The sequence below is a fragment of the Podarcis melisellensis genome (assembly GCF_964234715.1).
Source record: "Podarcis melisellensis genome assembly, chromosome: 14".
Taxonomy (NCBI): domain Eukaryota; kingdom Metazoa; phylum Chordata; class Lepidosauria; order Squamata; family Lacertidae; genus Podarcis; species Podarcis melisellensis.
In genome coordinates, this window is record NC_138546.1 from 32,140,220 (window position 1) to 32,156,883 (window position 16,664).

Genomic DNA, 16,664 nt, shown 5'->3' on the forward strand with positions numbered 1-16,664 from the left:
TATTATTATTATCTGCCATTGATGCCTATCTTGGTGCATATTACTGTGAATTAATGCATGCAACTTTTGTTTTATGGTATTTTATCCCTCAATTTCTTTCTTTACATATGCCTTCATCTTTGTCTTTCAACACCACCTTATCTTTAATAATAATAATAATAATAATATATGCGGTAACCTGCTCTAGGTTGGGCCACACCTCAGTTTTAGATCCTGAGCGGCTCCTTGAGAGGCATGTGGTCTAAGGTATAAGCTCCTCACCTCAATGCTACAAAAATCTATTCAGCTAGAAACAGAATGGGGAAAAGGAGCAAGCCACTTACTTCAAGAGGCTTCAAAACCAAAGAAGAAAGAATTCTAATGAAGATACACACAGCTTCGTAACATTACAGCTACATGCAGGCAATTTGAAGCAATCTTCCCATTGCCCTTGCATTCTTGGAGCTTTGGAAAAGCAATAGATAAAAGTAAAAGAGAAATAGATACCTTTCAACAAAGAACCTAAGAACCAACATCCCAAAAGCATATGGAATTGTGACCAATAACTGGTGTGGTTTCGGAAAGATGTATCCATTGCGATCTTCATAGTCCGACCAGCTACAGTTGGCAGGCATCCAGATGTTCTCCCACCAAAACCAGCTATTCATGAATTTTATTATGTGTGCCATTCTGAGTGGAAGGAAAAGAGGGCAAATTAGTCCGTGCTAGTCTATTAACAAACACACACACTGAGACTGCAACTGCTTTGTAACACTTAGACATGAACACGACAAGATCTTCTGCAACTGCATGCCAACTAAACAATGCAAATCAATTTACAAGTATATACACATCTAAGTATCAGTAGTGGAAGTTGTGGTGGGGCGACAACGTTCACCTGGGAGGAGGAAATGGGTGAGGCAGTGAGAAGCAGGAGAGATGCAAATGCACTGGTAGAAACACCAGGCTGCGTCTGCCGGTGTGATTTGCCCCTCCTTGCTAAATAGCAGTGACTCACCTGCCGGGAGATCAGATGAGCACCTCTGTCCCGTCATGCTATCCTCTCCTGCTAAGGGCATTTCTCTACATCAGTTACAAGGATAATTTTTCTTGGTACAAGTCAGACCCTGACTCTTGAGCCTGTGCCCCATAATGGGTGCATGGAGGTTCTCCATACGAGTTCTCAATATTTCCTTGTTGGTGATTTATTTTATTGATTGATTGATTGATTGTTATCTCAATACATATACAAAATGTCTATATAATATTACATATACATTATACTTGTAAATTCACATTTTTCATTTCATTATGTACCAACATCTAGTCATTTCTTACTTGCTTCTTATTTTACCCTATGTCTTCCCTTCACCCGTGTGTGACTTCCTAATGTTTATTTTATAACTTTATTATTTGTGATTTATTTTTTAAGGTCAGTATTTTAATACGAATTTCTCCTAATATATGTGTCTTCATGCAATTTTGCCCAGTATGTGCATTTTTGCAAAGCAATTTTCCCTAATGTGGTGCATTCTTCGGTATTATTTTCACTAATATATACGTTTTTTATGCACACTTTACGCAAATACGTGCATTTTTATTATTATTTTGGTATTTGCTGCTTGCATTGCACAATTTGGAGACAGGCCCATTTCAAAGATGGCTATGTTTCAGTTCATATACTGTTTCAGAATGTACAAATTAGGTAGGTTCACCTTTAAATGCAAACTGAATCAAATTTCTCTCCCATTCCTGTGCATGTCCTCAACTGCAGACATATGTGTGACTCCAGCATTAGCACTAATGCGCACACGACAAAGAGGACTTCTAATGTACCACTTGAAGTGATACTTGCTTATCTGAATTCCATCCATACACATGCTTGAATACCTCTTGCCAAAATGTGGGAAAGCACCTGATAGAAATGACTTTTTTGCATAAGCTATGGCAATAAATTATTCTGCTAGTAAAATTAACTGCATTGTTAAGATGGGTTTGCGCAATACTAAGGTGCAACAGGGTGGATGCTGGAATTGATGTGCCATTGGCCTGGTCCAGCAGGCTCATCTGGTGTTCTTACAGGGGCTGAATGTGGCCCTTGAGCCCTCTCTGTCTGGCCCTGGGTCTTTCCCCAGACCATGATCCCTGCCACTAAGCCGCATGTTTCACTGCCTCTATTATGCAGCCTCAAGTGCTTTTGCCTGACTGGAATGTGTCACTGGACTGTGATAATGCTTCATGCTTGTGTCTCAGGGGCAGGTTTGGGATGGGAGTTCCTGTCTGGTGAAGAGGAAGAAGAGGAGGACGTGGTGGAGGATTCTGTAGGCAGGGAGAAGCCAGACAGAGAGAGGATGGGACCCTCACCCTTTGCCATTAGGGATTTTCGTGTGAATACAGATAGATTCCTATGCAAAGCAGCCAGCATGTCAAACATTTGAAACATATTTTTTAAAAATAAATAAATGTATGAGGTAAAGCTCAAGTCATACTGAACAACTTTTGTAAGAGTGCCATGCATCAATACCTTATGAAAAACAACCACAATTGTTGTATGAAGAAATGCTTTGTATCCCCAACTTACAGCCTTGAGCAAATTTTTATTACTGAACTATAAACCAGAGCAGGCTGAACTTTATAATGGGGACTTCTGAAAGGCACTCATTCACGGTGAGCAGATGCCACGATAATGAAGCCAGCCTTTTAAAGAGGCTGTTTAGACATAGGCTTTAAGATAAAGGGTCTTTAAGCATGCCAGTCACAACCGATGGTGTGCTTGTGTGTGTGAGAGAGAAAATGACTTAACAAAAAATTTATATCAGTAATAGTAAACTCCCACAGAAAACAAAGGCAGGTCTGACAGAAGTCAGAACACAATATGAAAAGGAGGCCTTTGGGGCGTAATTCTGTTACATTTGAAAGTACCCTGAAATCTGACACAATGCCAGTCATTGTGGCAGGCGAAAAGCTAGGCCACCCACTGCCTAGGGGCAGAAGACAGATTTTACCCCTCCCCCAGCTTTCCCATCCCATTCTTAGACAGCACCCCCAAATTTACTTGACCTCACAGATCTTGATAGGAGCCAATGAGAATGGAGTCAGTCCCTTTTTGCATAGCTCCTTCCCATTTAATCTGCATATCACTATCTAGGTTCTGATAGCGGAGGTAGCCATCATGACTCAGAGCCAGTGATAGCCTTACCCTCCATGAATTCATCAAGTGCCATAGCAGCTGGTGTCCTTTGTGCCTGGCAGGGCAGAAAGCAGGGAGCCCAACAGTAGGGGGCGCCAGAGCCAATGACAGGCAGAGGCAACAATTTTTACTTTTTGCCCCCATCTGGTTGTAGTAACAAGGCAAGTAGGGGGCTGCTGGGCAGCTAACAGAGGTTGGTGGGGCAGAGCTTCATTTGCCCACATAAATTGGGTCTCCACTGGCCAAGTGCTGAATAAACATAGTGCAATGTGCACACATAAAAAGCTCTACACTCTCCAAATTGTGGGGAAACAATTGAAATTACATATGCAGCTAATTTTACTTCATAAAATTTACACACCATTTGATTGTAAAAATAAACTTTGAAGTGGTTTACAAAAACAGCAATAAGATCATCACTAAGAAAAATTAACAACAATTATTTAGGACATTAAAAAAAGTTAAATAGACTTAAAAACAGATTAAGACTCACATCAGCTTTCAAAACATCTGTACAGGCTTGTCTAAACAAAGATGTTTTTAGCAGATATCATTAAGAGTACAGTGAAAGCACCTGCCTGATTTCAATAATAAGGGACTTCCAAAGGGTAGGTGCTGCCACACTAAAATATTAGGTTCTTACAAATGTGGAATGGGTCTAATGTTGCTTCTGTAATAGTGTCAGTTCTGCCGACTGAAGCTGATGAGTGGATACATTTGGGGTAATAGGATTCCCTTTTTTGGAGGCGCGCGCGCGAACACACACACACACACACACACACACAATGTCACATGGAAGATGGCGCAAGCTTGTTTTCTCCAGCTCAGGAGGGTACATCTCAAACCAATGGATTCAAGCAACAAGAAAGGAGATTCCAACTAAACATCAGTAAGAGCTGTTTGACAGTGGAACAGACTCCCCTGGGAGGTTGTGGACTCTCCTTCCTTGGAGGTTTTTAAGCAGAGGTTGGATGGCCATCTGTAACGGATACTTTAGTTGAGATTCCTGCATTGCAGGGGGTTGGACTAGTCACTAGATGACCTCGGTATCCCTTCCAAGTCTACAATTCTTTGATTCTATTGCAAGGAATGTAGAAGGATCACGCTTACTATATTGACCCTGCCAGCATTCAAACATCACAGAGCTTTGCAGTTTTCAGAAGGGCAAACTGGCAAGAAACCATTGCAGGCTAAATGATGCAAAAAGAGAGCATCTGCACAACTCAAGTGACAGAAACCAGCTTTTCTGGCTGCCAAAGTACCACAGAGCCCTGGCTACAGGCAGAGAACCAGGTGGCTCTGCAACTTGTTCTCCAATAACCCAGAAATGAAAGGAGTACAGCAGGCTAGACTTGTCCTTCTGGCTAGGCAAAAAGGATGCTGAGGCAGTTATATTACAACAAGTCACGCTGTGCACCAGTGTATTGCCACACTTCTCAGCGGGACTTCAGAGGTTTAACAGGACTTTGGGCACTTTTAACAAACTAGCAGCTGATCCATAAGGCAGCCTTATCACAAAAGAAAAGGGGAGCATACTCAGTTGTGTAGGAAGGGGGATTGGAGGGGTCGGGCTGCCCCGGGTGCCACTCTGGGAGGGGTGACAAAATGGCCCCTGCCTCCTCCCAGCTGTAGAGCAGCCGAGGGCGCCCGCAGTCCGTATGGGGGCTGCCGCTCTTGCGCGCTGTCCTTACAGGCTGTGCATGTACGGCATTCTGTACGGAGTGCGCATGCATGGGATGCTGCACATGCGCAGTCTGTATGGGCTGCGCCGCCCCAGGTGCATACTATCAGGGGCTGGAAACTTCAGCCTTGTAAATGGCTGCCCCGAGTGGTGAGTGATCAGAACTGCAGTTTGGAAGAATACCCATGCTGTGGGCTCTAGCTAGGGTTGCCATACAGTCATACCTCGGGTTAAATACGCTTCGAGTTGAGCACGTTCGGCAACCCGGAAGTAACAGAGTGCGTTACTTCCGGGTTTCGCCGTTTGCACATGCGCAAACGCTCAAAATGTTGTCACGCGCATGCGCAGAAGCTGCGAAAAGTGACGCGTGTGTGCGCAGACGTGCCATCACTAGTTATGTTTACCTCTAGATGTGAACGGGGCTCTGGAACGGATCCCGTTCGTATCTAGAGGTACCACTGTATTTCAAACAGTGAAAATCTGGACAGAAAAGTTGTTGAGCTTTTTTTTCCCTGCCAAAGTTGTCAAATTCGCAAAAGCAAAACAAAAAAATTTTTCCCCGGACATTTTTAGCAATTTCCATCCATCTGGCAGTGATGGCCACCGACTTGGGTGTCTTTGAAAGAGGAATGGTGCAGCAATAAGACTGCTAGCACATTGGCAAAGCTAAGCACGTTCCAGCATGTTTTCAAACTGGATGGGGGAACCGCATGTTGAGATTCCTACACTGCAGGGGGTTAGACTAGATGACCCGCGGTACCCCTTACAACTTCATACTTCTATGATTCTACCTCTACAGTTGGGGGCATTATATCTCTGAATACCAATTCAGAGACATAATGCCCCCAAACTGCAGGAGAGGAGGATGCACAAGTGCTCAGGTCTTGCTTGCAGCCTTCTCACAAGAATCTGGTTGGCAACTGTGAGAGGTAAAAAGTAAAGGTAAAGGACTCCTGGGTTGCGGCGCTCATCTTGCTTTCAGGCCAAGGGAGCCGGCGTTTGTCCACAGAAAGCTTTCCGGATCATGTGGCCAGCATGACTAAACCGCTTCTCGCGCACCGGGACACTGACGGAAACCAGAGTGCATGGAAATGCCATTTACCTTCCCGCCATAGCGGTACCTCTTTATCTACTTGCCCTGGCATGCTTTACTACTGCCAATACTGAGGAGTATATTACAACTTTTTGAAAAGATAGGCATCAGCAAACGCCCAAAATGAAGTCATGTTGATTATGCAACCTCAGCATTACATTCAAGATGAGCTTTCACAACTTGAAACTACACAACTCTGAAAAATAATAAGAGCTGTATGGTCGGTATTCAGCTATGCTTCACTCAGAGTAGACCCACTGAAATTAATGGACCAAGCTTAGTCATGCCTGTTACACAGTGAGTGTACTCTGAGTAAAGCTTAGCTGAATGCCGCCCAGGCTTACCTGCAATCAGAATAAACAGATATGCAATTCAGCTTGCATGCACAAGCAGCTTATGCTAAAACAGATGGATTAAACATCTGGAGATGAAACTGGCCCAGAGGCTATGACACACCCAGCACATAACTAAATGACCCAACCTTGTTTACCCCATGCAGGTCCATTCTAACAATATAACCCATGTTTGTTTGTTTATATTTATTTCATAAAATTTAAAAACCACTTGATTGCAAATAAATATCCTTGAAACTGTCTACAACTCCGGTATGTAAGGCATAAGACACCAAAAGACTGGGGTGGAGTGGGGGGAGGGATCTGAGAATTTCCTTATTTTTTTACAAGGAAATTCATGAAATGGTACACTGTTTTTAATCACAAACTGCAAATCAAATGAATATAGCAGAGGTCTCTAAAGAGAAGCAGAAAGGTGCAACTTGATGTTTTAATGGCCTGCATGTTGTACCATCATGTCCCAGACTGGTTGGACGCAGAGGAAATGTGGGAGGAGCCAGCTGGGGACCCCCCCCCCCCCAAGGAAAGAAGGCTCAGAGCCAGGGGAAAGTCCTCAGATTGCCACATCCTTAACATTAAGAGAGTGTCAACAAGTTATCAAGCTCTATCATTACACCTCCCCCTTTTAACAAGTTATAAAACGTGAACAAATATGGGGAAAACCTTATTATTATTATTATTATTATTATTATTATTATTATTATTATTATTATAGATATGTATGGTCATTATGCTGCATAAACTGTATAAACATCTACTATGGGAAATAACTGATCTTGGCTAATGAATTATGGTACATAATACATTTTAACACATCTCTATAAGCCATTCTGGAGATTTTATCTTTATGGTAGAACATGTCTGTGTTTGTCCATCATAGGGATTCAGCTGGCTCTGCTATCAGATTGTTCTTGACATGATGAGTTATTAATTGGTTGACTGTAGCCATAATCAGTACTTTCTGATATTTCTGGGAAACATTCAGGGAAGGCTCATTAACCACAACTGTTATGGGACACAAAGTTTCTATTGTTCCTCTGAAAGACCTAAAACTTTAGATATAGATGCTGTACAACTGTACAGTGGTACCTCGGGTTACAGACGCTTCAGGTTACAGACTCTGCTAACCCAGAAATAGTACCTCGGGTTAAGAAATTTGCTTCAGGATGAGAACAGAAATCATGTGGCGGCGGTGCGGCGGCAGCGGGAGGCCCCATTAGCTAAAGCGGTACCTCAGGTTAAGAACAGTGTCAGGTTAAGAACGGACCTTCAGAACGGATTAAGTTCTTAACCCGAGGTCCCACTGTACACCTTTGGTCCCAAGTGCCTGCGGAATAATTTATCAGGCAAACCTTGTCTCCTGGCTTAAGTTCTGGTCAAAATATTATCTTTTGGGTTTCCTTCATTCTTTTAGGACTTTTATTAGTTGTAGGGTGTAGTAAATCTTCAGGTATCTGCAAATTAGCTCTAATAACCTTCCCATTAAAATGGTTGAGCAAATGTGGAACGTTGTTGCTGAACACTTCATTGGGAACACCATGCCTGGCAAAGGTCCCTGTGAGGCTGGCAGCCACTGATTTACTGCTGGTACTCTGCAGTGTGCTTATTTATAGAAAGAGAGAACAATAATCTGTGACTATTAAGTTGCAGTTGCCATATTTCAAGAAGTAAAAATCCGTTTTTTAACGAAAACATGATTTCTCGGTTTACTTGCCGCCTTCCGGAAATTCCCTCCCGTATGGCAGACGTATATTAAGTAATCTTTGGAATGCCTTGTAAATAAGTCAGTTCCTATCTTCTGGTAGGCCCTTTGAGGAGCTGGGTATGGATTCAGTGGCCCTGGTTGTTGACATTACCTGTATTTTAAGAAAGTGAACAAACTTCTACCATAGCTGCCATATGGTGATTAATCTTAGGCCTCTGAGGTGCATTTCATATTCTCTCAAGACAGATTGATGCCAACAACAATTTATTAGCATCAGCAATTAGCATGTGGCGAGTTAATTAAAATACATCAATGTCCCAAGTGTGTGCCTTTAATCCTAGTCGATCAACAAGTGTTGATGAAATCTGGTGAACTCCTTTGCTATGGGTTCCCAAAAGCAGGGATTAACCATTATTAGTGCTTCTAAACATCAAAAGAGCTGGGTTTTAGCATGGAAATAAATAAAGGAGGCTTAGTTTTTAGGAACAGGAGAATGGAGGGGTGGTACCAGGAGGTGGTGAAGGAACCATTTTTTTGGGGGGGGGAGGCTGGGAAAGATGCCTTGGACTGCTGTGGTGCTGCACTGCTGTGGGTAACAAGCCCCTCTTGATATGACTATGCTGCAAGTTCTGTACTTGCTCCATGCAAACTAAAGGTGTCTATATGTGAATAAACTATGTTTCTTAAAGCTACAACAGCCTCCGCCGTGTCTTGCTTCTCAAAGGAACACAGACGCCGGGTGACCACCTAGGAAATACTGCATTGGACTACTGCAATGTGCTCCACATGGGGCTACCTCTGAAGGTGACCCGGAAACTTCAACTATTCCAGAATGCAGCAGCTAGACAGGAGACTAAAAGCGGCCGCGGAGACCACATAACACCTGTCCTGAAAGACCTACATTGGCTCCCAGTATGTTTCTGGACGCAATTCAAAGTGTTGGTGCTGACCTTTAAAACCCTAAATGGCCTGGCCTTGTATACCTGAAGGAGCATCTCCAGCCCTATCGTTCAGCCTGGACACTGAGGTCCAGCTCCGAGGGCCTTCTGGCGGTTCCCTCACGGCGAGAAGGGAGGTTACAGGGAACCAGACAGAGGGCCTTCTCGGTAGTGGCGCTTGCCCTGTGGAACGCTCTCCCACCAGATGTTAATGAAATAAATAACTTTCTGACTTTTAGAAGACATCTGAAAGCAGCCCCGTTTAGGAAAGTTTTTAATGTTTGATCTTTTATCGTGTTTTTAGTGTTCTGTTGGGAGCCGCCAGAGTAGCTGGGGAAACCCAGCCAGATGGGCAGGGTATTAATAATACAGTGGTACCTCAGGTTAAGAAATTAATTCATTCTGGAGGTCCGTTCTTAACCTGAAACTGTTCTTAACCTGAAGCACCACTTTAGCTAATGGGGCCTCCTGCTGCCGCCGCACCACCAAAGCACAATTTCTGTTCTCATCCTGAAGCAAAGTTCTTAACCCGAGGTACTATTTCTGGGTTAGCGGAGTCTGTAACCTGAAACATCTGTAACCTGCAGCGTCTTTAACCCGAGGTACCACTGTAGTAGTAGTAGTAGTAGTAGTATGCAACCCCCGGGAATCTTGGCAGAGATTAGGGGTGGCGTCCCACTTTTGTAACCCCATACATATATTGAGTAAATATTTTATAAGCAAATAGTATACCAAGTAGCTCTTTCTCCATCTGTGTATATCTGATTTCAGTGCCAGTGGGGGACTGAGATGCATATGCCACTGGCACCCATCTTTTGTAATAATATGCAGAGTATAGACAACATCTTTCCCTGAGTCCAGATCTTTAGCCTGTGCTTCACAGTTTATGAGCCCCTGCAAATCTGAATAGCCTTGTCCAGGAGCAGATTCCCCTTTTGCAACAGCCGCTCTCCAATGCCATTATCTTTGAGACCACAAATAATTCTGTCCCTTATCAAACTCTTTCCCAGGTCCACAAAAGCACAATTCTTACTCACAGCTTTCTTAATTTTGTTACGTATTGATCCATTGTTTGCTCCGCTTTCCGTATATACCCGAATAACTTATTCCACCCCCTCCCATTCTTTTAGGCACGCAGCACCCTTCATACTTATCAATAATTACATTCAGATTCATGTTCTCTCCTTCAGTGAGCCCAGTTATTATAAATGTCTAGGGCCTCCTCTCCTACCACAGCAACTGATCGTATCAGTTTTTCCTTCAGTCCCTATTGCTGCCAGGTACGTACAGTGCAAATCTTTGTCTAAACTTTCTCCAGTTTTCTGCAATATCTGTTGACAATGGCAGGCTTGATGGGGGCTGCAACATTTTCATTTTTGCAAAGGTTTAACAACAGTTATGTAGACCTTACTGCCTCTGGGTGCGGCTGGGTGAGAGCCAGTGTGGTGTAGTGGTTAAGAGCGGCAGACTCGTAATCTGGTGAACCGGGTTCGCGTCTCCGCTCCTCCACATGCAGCTGCTGGGTGACCTTGGGCTAGTCACACTTCTCTGAAGTCTCTCAGCCTCACTCACCTCACAGAGTGTTTGTTGTGGGGGAGGAAGGGAAAAGAGAATGTGAGCCGCTTTGAGACTCCTTCGGGTAGTGATAAAGCGGGATATCAAATCCAAACTCTTCTTCTTCTTCTTCTTCTTCTTCTTCTTCTTCTTCTTCTTCTTCTTCTCTGACAGCTTCTTATCTTCTTTCTGCCCATAGGAGACTGAGGTCCCTTCACTCCCCGCAAAAAATAATATTTGAGGGGGCCAGGGCCCCCAATATTTTATTCAAGTTGGCACCCCTGTTTCTGCCAGTTAATGCAACATGTTTATCAACTTTCTGATACCATACAGTGTTTCTGGGTCCAACAATAGGCACCAAGAATGAGGAACACTTTTATAAAAGAAGCTTTATTCAGAGGAGCCTCTAAGACTCTCTGCTAGAAAGGAGAAAAAATATGGGCCTAAGGAACTGCCTAGGTCATGTGACTCCAGGGCAAATCCCCAAATTGCCAAGCCCTTAACATTCAGGGTGTATCAACAAATTGCTAGCTCAATCACACACCCTCCAACATTTCTCTGATGAAAATATGGATGTCCCATTCCATATTGATAATTTTACTAATTACCGTATTTTTCGCTCTATAAGACGCACCAGACCACAAGACGCACCTAGTTTTTGGAGGAGGAAAACAAGAAAAAAAAAATTCTGAATCTCAGAAGCCAGAACAGCAAGAGGGATCGCTGCACAGTAAAAGCAGCAATCCCTCTTGCTGTTCTGGCTTCTGTGATAGCTGTGATAGCTGTGCAGTCTGCATTCGCTCCATAAGACGCATACACATTTCCCCTTACCTTTTAGGAGGAAAAAAGTGAGTCTTATAGAGCAAGACATCTTATTGGGTTGTCCCAGCACTCTGGACAGCTTCCAACATATATAAAAACACAATAAAACATTGAACATTAAAAAAAACCTTCCCTATACAGGATTGCCTTCAGACGACCCGAGGGTTGGATAACACCACACCCTCCAACATTTCTCCAATGAAAATAGGGGCATCCTAAGGAAAAGCTGGATGTTCTGGGATCAAATCAGAAACCAGGACAGCTTCTCTAAATCAGGGATATCCCTGGAAAATAGGGACACTTGGGAGGGTCTGCTATCATTACACTGACCCTGGAAAGATGGGGAAGGGTGTGTTGCAGGAGTGGGAATGGAATAATCAAATGAAACAATCAGATGGATGCGTTCAAGACATAAGCCCTGCATATGTTTGGTCAGAAAAGAATTCCACTGTGTTCAAAGAGGCTACACACACGGCTGCAGCCTTAGAACCTGATGTCATGTTATACTCATTGTGCGAAAAGACAAGACTTTAACTCAAGAGAATTCTGAGGAGCCCCTGGGAAACAGCAGATAAGAGCAAAGCAGATTTAGGCTCAGTTTGCAGTAATGCCCAGCCAGAGCATGGCCTAGTGTGAATGTGCAAGCATGCAAGCTGTTGCTAAGGAAATCACGGCCTCTGGTCCTGTTGCTGCTGCCGCCAGCTAAGTCATAGAATTGTAGAGTTGGAAGGGAACCTGAGGATCACTTAGTGCAACTCCCGGCAATGCTGGAATATGCAGCTGTCCCATGTGGGGATCGAACCTGCAACCTTGGCATTGTCAGCATCATGCTCCAACCAACTGAGCTATGCATGCTTTGGTTTAATATGTCTCCTGAATCCAGTTCGTAGTTTGTCTCCTCCAAACAAACCACAGAGCTGAAAACTCAAGAATATGGGTTACTTTTCCAAACCAAAGTGATATTGTCAAAGTGAAAGTGTGAGTAAACCCTAGATAGGACATGACAGCGCACAGAAGGATGTTATGACTGCAGTGGTGCGATTTCGGTGTATGTTGGCATAAAAATAGTGTGAGAGGAGCCATCTTGGTCATAGCTGTTTCTGCACAGTGAACAAATTCAATAGAAAGGTTAAAACTAAAGTACAGTGGTACCTCGGGTTACATACGCTTCAGGTTACATATGCTTCAGGTTACAGACTCCGCCAACCCAGAAATAGTGCTTCAGGTTAAGAACTTTACTTCAGGATGAGAACAGAAATCGTGCTCCGGCGTCGTGGCAGCAGCGGAAGGCCCCATTAGCTAAAGTGGTGCTTCAGGTTAAGAACAGTTTCAGCTTAAGAACGGACCTCTGGTACGAATTAAGTACTTAACCCGAGGTACCACTGTACTGACAAGGCACATACACAGCTACCATACTGCTCAGCTGGGACATCCTGGAATTACAAAATCCTGGAATGTCCTGCCTTTTGGTTTGGCGTTCTGGTGGGAGTCAGCTGGTTTGCACCAGAGCAGCTGACCAAAAAATGAGCATTCCCATTTGGCTCCCCTGGTTATTGGAGGGCATGAGCTACCCAGCGAGAAGCAGAAATAAGTTGCAGACAGTTTCTGGTGAGCAAAGCAGATGCTAGAAACCAGCCCTTAGCATACTTGACAAATAACAACGAACATTTTAGAAATATTAAGCTGTAAGAAATAAGCTTGCGAGCATGGGTGGAAAACACCCTGAGAAAAGCATAAAAAGGATTGTGCAGAGGCTTGGATGGAGCCCATTCCTTCTTGGAGGGCTTGGAACTTGCTGCAGCAATTAATAAATATCACCTACTGGGTGCCTTGTTTCATATCTTGGTCTCGCCCAGTTATTTCCCACCTGGACAAGAACTGACAGGTATTGAGGATTCTACTACCGTAGCAGGCAGCCTTATACAGAGTCAGACCAAAAGCCCATCCAGTTCAGTACTGTCCATGCTGACTTGCAGTGAGTCACTGTAGTGGTTAGAGTGATGAGAGACTAGGGTTCAAATCCCCACTCAACCACAACACTTGCTAGGAGACCTTAGGCCAGTCACAATGGTTGCGAAGATAGCAAGGAAGAGAAGGAGGAAGAGAACCATGTACAGTGGTACCTCTGGTTGCGAATGGGATCTGTTCTGAAGGCCCGTTTGCAACTTGAAAAGAACGCAACCAACGTCTGCGCACGCGCGGGTCATGATTCGCCGCTTCTGCGCATGCGTGTGATGTCATTTAGCACGTCTGCGCATGCGGCGAAACCCAGAAGTAGCCTGTTCCGGTACTTCCGGGTCACTGCAGGACGCAACCTGAAAACCTGAAGCAAACCTAACATGAGGTATGACTGTATATCACCTTGAGCTCCTTGGAGGGAAAAGTGGGATATATAAATGCAATAAATTAATAATAAATACATTCCAGAGAAGGGACATTCCCAGCCATATCTGGAGATTGCTGGGGGTTGAACCTGGGAACTTCTGCATGCAAAGGACTCAAGCACTGAGTCATGTTCTACATAGCCTAAAAGATCCATCTGATTCAAGCCTTTTTCTTGAAACCAGGAAATGGGAAAGACTGGCATGGAAACCAGGAAATGGGAAAGGTTGGCATGGAAATGAAAAAGCATGACTGCTCATTCAAGAACACATAACAGGCAAAAGTCTCTGGAAGTTCAGCTCAGCAGACCCTACTATTACAGAATGCGGTGCCACAGACAGCGTTGACATAACTTACAAAACCTGTTTTTAAAACAGATTATTATGGGCGGGTAAGTGGAACTGGGTGAAAGGCCCTCTTCCAAGGAGCTACTCTGTATTCACAGTTATCAAGATGCTGCTTACATAAATGATGGAGGAAAAATCCAGTTTGGGTACCATATTCAGACAAAAACGTATATTTTGTAACTCGGGGGGGGGGGTAGTGATTTTCATGGCATAAATGCACTGTTCTTGGTAAAACCTGGATTTATATTGAACAGGAAATGTTGTCTCATAAGGAGAAATGGATTTTGCTGTTTTGTAAATCGCCTTCCTCTGTACTGTAGACTATTCACAGTTGTTTACAAAAGTATCAACTCTCGCATATATTGGGAGATCAGTCACTTTGAGTGCAAGCTTCTAGATCTCTGACTAATTTTAAATCTATTGTATTGAGTCAGGGACACAGAGGCAAAGCACTGGTCTCTATTACTTACATAGTGCTTTTAGAACTTACCACTGGGTCCCCTGCTGGGTCTGAAGTGTTCTTGGGAGAAGGATTTAAATGCTTAATATAGGAGTCTGAATGGAAATCTCTGTGGTTAGCTAGGCCTTATAAATCTGTTTCACCATACGTGTGGTTCTGCACAAATTGCATTTGTACACCTGTGCAGATGTTTCCTATCACATTGCGGTCAACACAGGATTGCTGGCAGAGCTGTGGACCCTGAGGGACATTCTTCCATCATTGGCGAAAATGCCCTTGGGTGTCATTATTTTGCTCTCAAGGATATTGAGAAATATCTAAAATAATTAAATCACTGGTTTAGGTCTCCCCACAACATATCCACTGAATATGTGGACTAACAACATGCAAACTTGTTGCTCTAAATAACTTTTAGCTGCTGCTAGAATTTCAGTAGCTCAGCCATGGAAAACCCTGAAAAATCTACGTTTGTCTTTGGACTTGGCTATTGCAGAAAAATGTGAACATGAACTGCATATATTTAGGGAGGCTCCAGAATGCTTTCATGTCATCTGGTGAGATTTTATTTGCTATTCCCGACATTCGTCATCCACACCTGCTTGGGAAATGAGGATGTCTTCATTTATACTGGTGTGTCATCCTTTCTTTAACTTACTTTTTGCTTTATATATGCTATGATGTAATATCCTGCTACTGTACTTTTGGACTGCTGTAATGGTAATAAGGGACGCGGGTGGCGCTGTGGGTTAAACCACAGAGCCTAGGACTTGCCAATCAGAAGGTCGGTTGTTCGAATCCCCGCGATGGGGTGAGTTGGTCGGTCGCTGCTCCTGCCAACCTAGCAGTTCGAAAGCATGTGAAAGTGCAAATAGATAAATAGGTAGCACTCTGGTGGGAACGTAAACGGCGTTTCTGTGCGCTGCTCTGGTTCACCAGAAGTGGCTTAGTCATGCTGGCCACATGACCCGGAAGCTGTACACCAGCTCCCTTGGCCAATAAAGCGAGATGAGCGCCGCAATCCCAGAGTCGGCCACGACTGGACCTAACGGTCAGGGGTACCTTTACCTTTAATGGTAATAAAATTCTAATTTAAATACATAACTAAACGCACTCTCTCTTTTATAGCACTTGTAAATGTGGTATCTGTCATACAGATCATTGTATCTGTACCTTGGTTCTCAAACTTAATCTGTTCTGGGAGTCCATTTGACTACTGAAACCATTTGAAAACCAAGGTGTGGCTTCCGATTGGCTGCAGGAACTTCCTGCACTCAATCAGAAGCCACGGCAAATGCTCAGCTTCCGAAAAACATTTGCAAACTTACTTCTGGGTTTGTGGCATTTGGGAGCCGATTTGTTTAACAACTAAGCCGTTCAGGAACCAAAGCACCACTGTATTAAATCAGACCCTTGGCCCATCTAGCTCAGTATCGTCTACATTGTGTGGCAGTTCTCTAGGGCTTTAGACAGGGATAATTTCCATTTCTACCTAGAGATGTCAGGGACTAAACCTGGAAACTCCTTGCTTCTGTAGAGCAGATACTCTACCACTGAGCTATGGCCCTTACTCCACCCAATACAGCTCCCTTGTAGTGAGAAGTGCACAGCTTAGATGGCTGATATCCCATGAGTCCTTGATTTGGGGGTTGGTCTCATTAGGCACACATAGCCCGGTTGCTGACCACACAGAGCCTCCTCTCAGAACCCTAAACAAACTACAGCTCCCACAATTCTTTGGGAGAAGCTATGATTGTTTAAAGCGGCACTGTAGTGCTTTAAATGTATGGTGTCTAGAATAAGAGAACAAGAAGAACATATGTTTAAAGAAAATTGGAAAATGTTTACTGAATATATGGGGGGGGACTGTGTACACTTGAAAACAATGGCAGCATTAAGTTAAATTCAAGAGTGCAAATAAGTCTTGATGGATGTAATAATGTAATACTGAATGGTTTCGTTTATGGAAAATATGCAGGGATTTGTGATATGCAAAATGAACCATGGAAGGAGAAGAAGTCATTGATATTTTAAGGATGTTTAAATGAATATTCTAAATGGTAAAATTTTTATATATGTGTGTGTGTGTGTGTATAATATAAATGTATGGTGTAAATTTGCCATTAATCTATGTAAAACAGTGGTTCCCAATGGGTGGTTTGC

General features: G+C 43.6%; 1 protein-coding gene across 3 annotated transcripts in view; it reads right to left on the minus strand.

Moving 5' to 3' along the window:
• The window catches only part of LOC309356777 (ceramide synthase 3-like), an 87,134-nt gene that overhangs the window by 37,707 nt on the left and 32,763 nt on the right, over positions 1-16,664 (minus strand). For all 3 annotated transcript variants that reach the window (XM_081888507.1, XM_081888508.1, XM_081888510.1), the window contains one exon: positions 487-669. In XM_081888507.1, the coding sequence (XP_081744633.1) occupies positions 487-669 (183 nt within the window). The remainder of the gene's footprint in view (positions 1-486; positions 670-16,664) is intronic.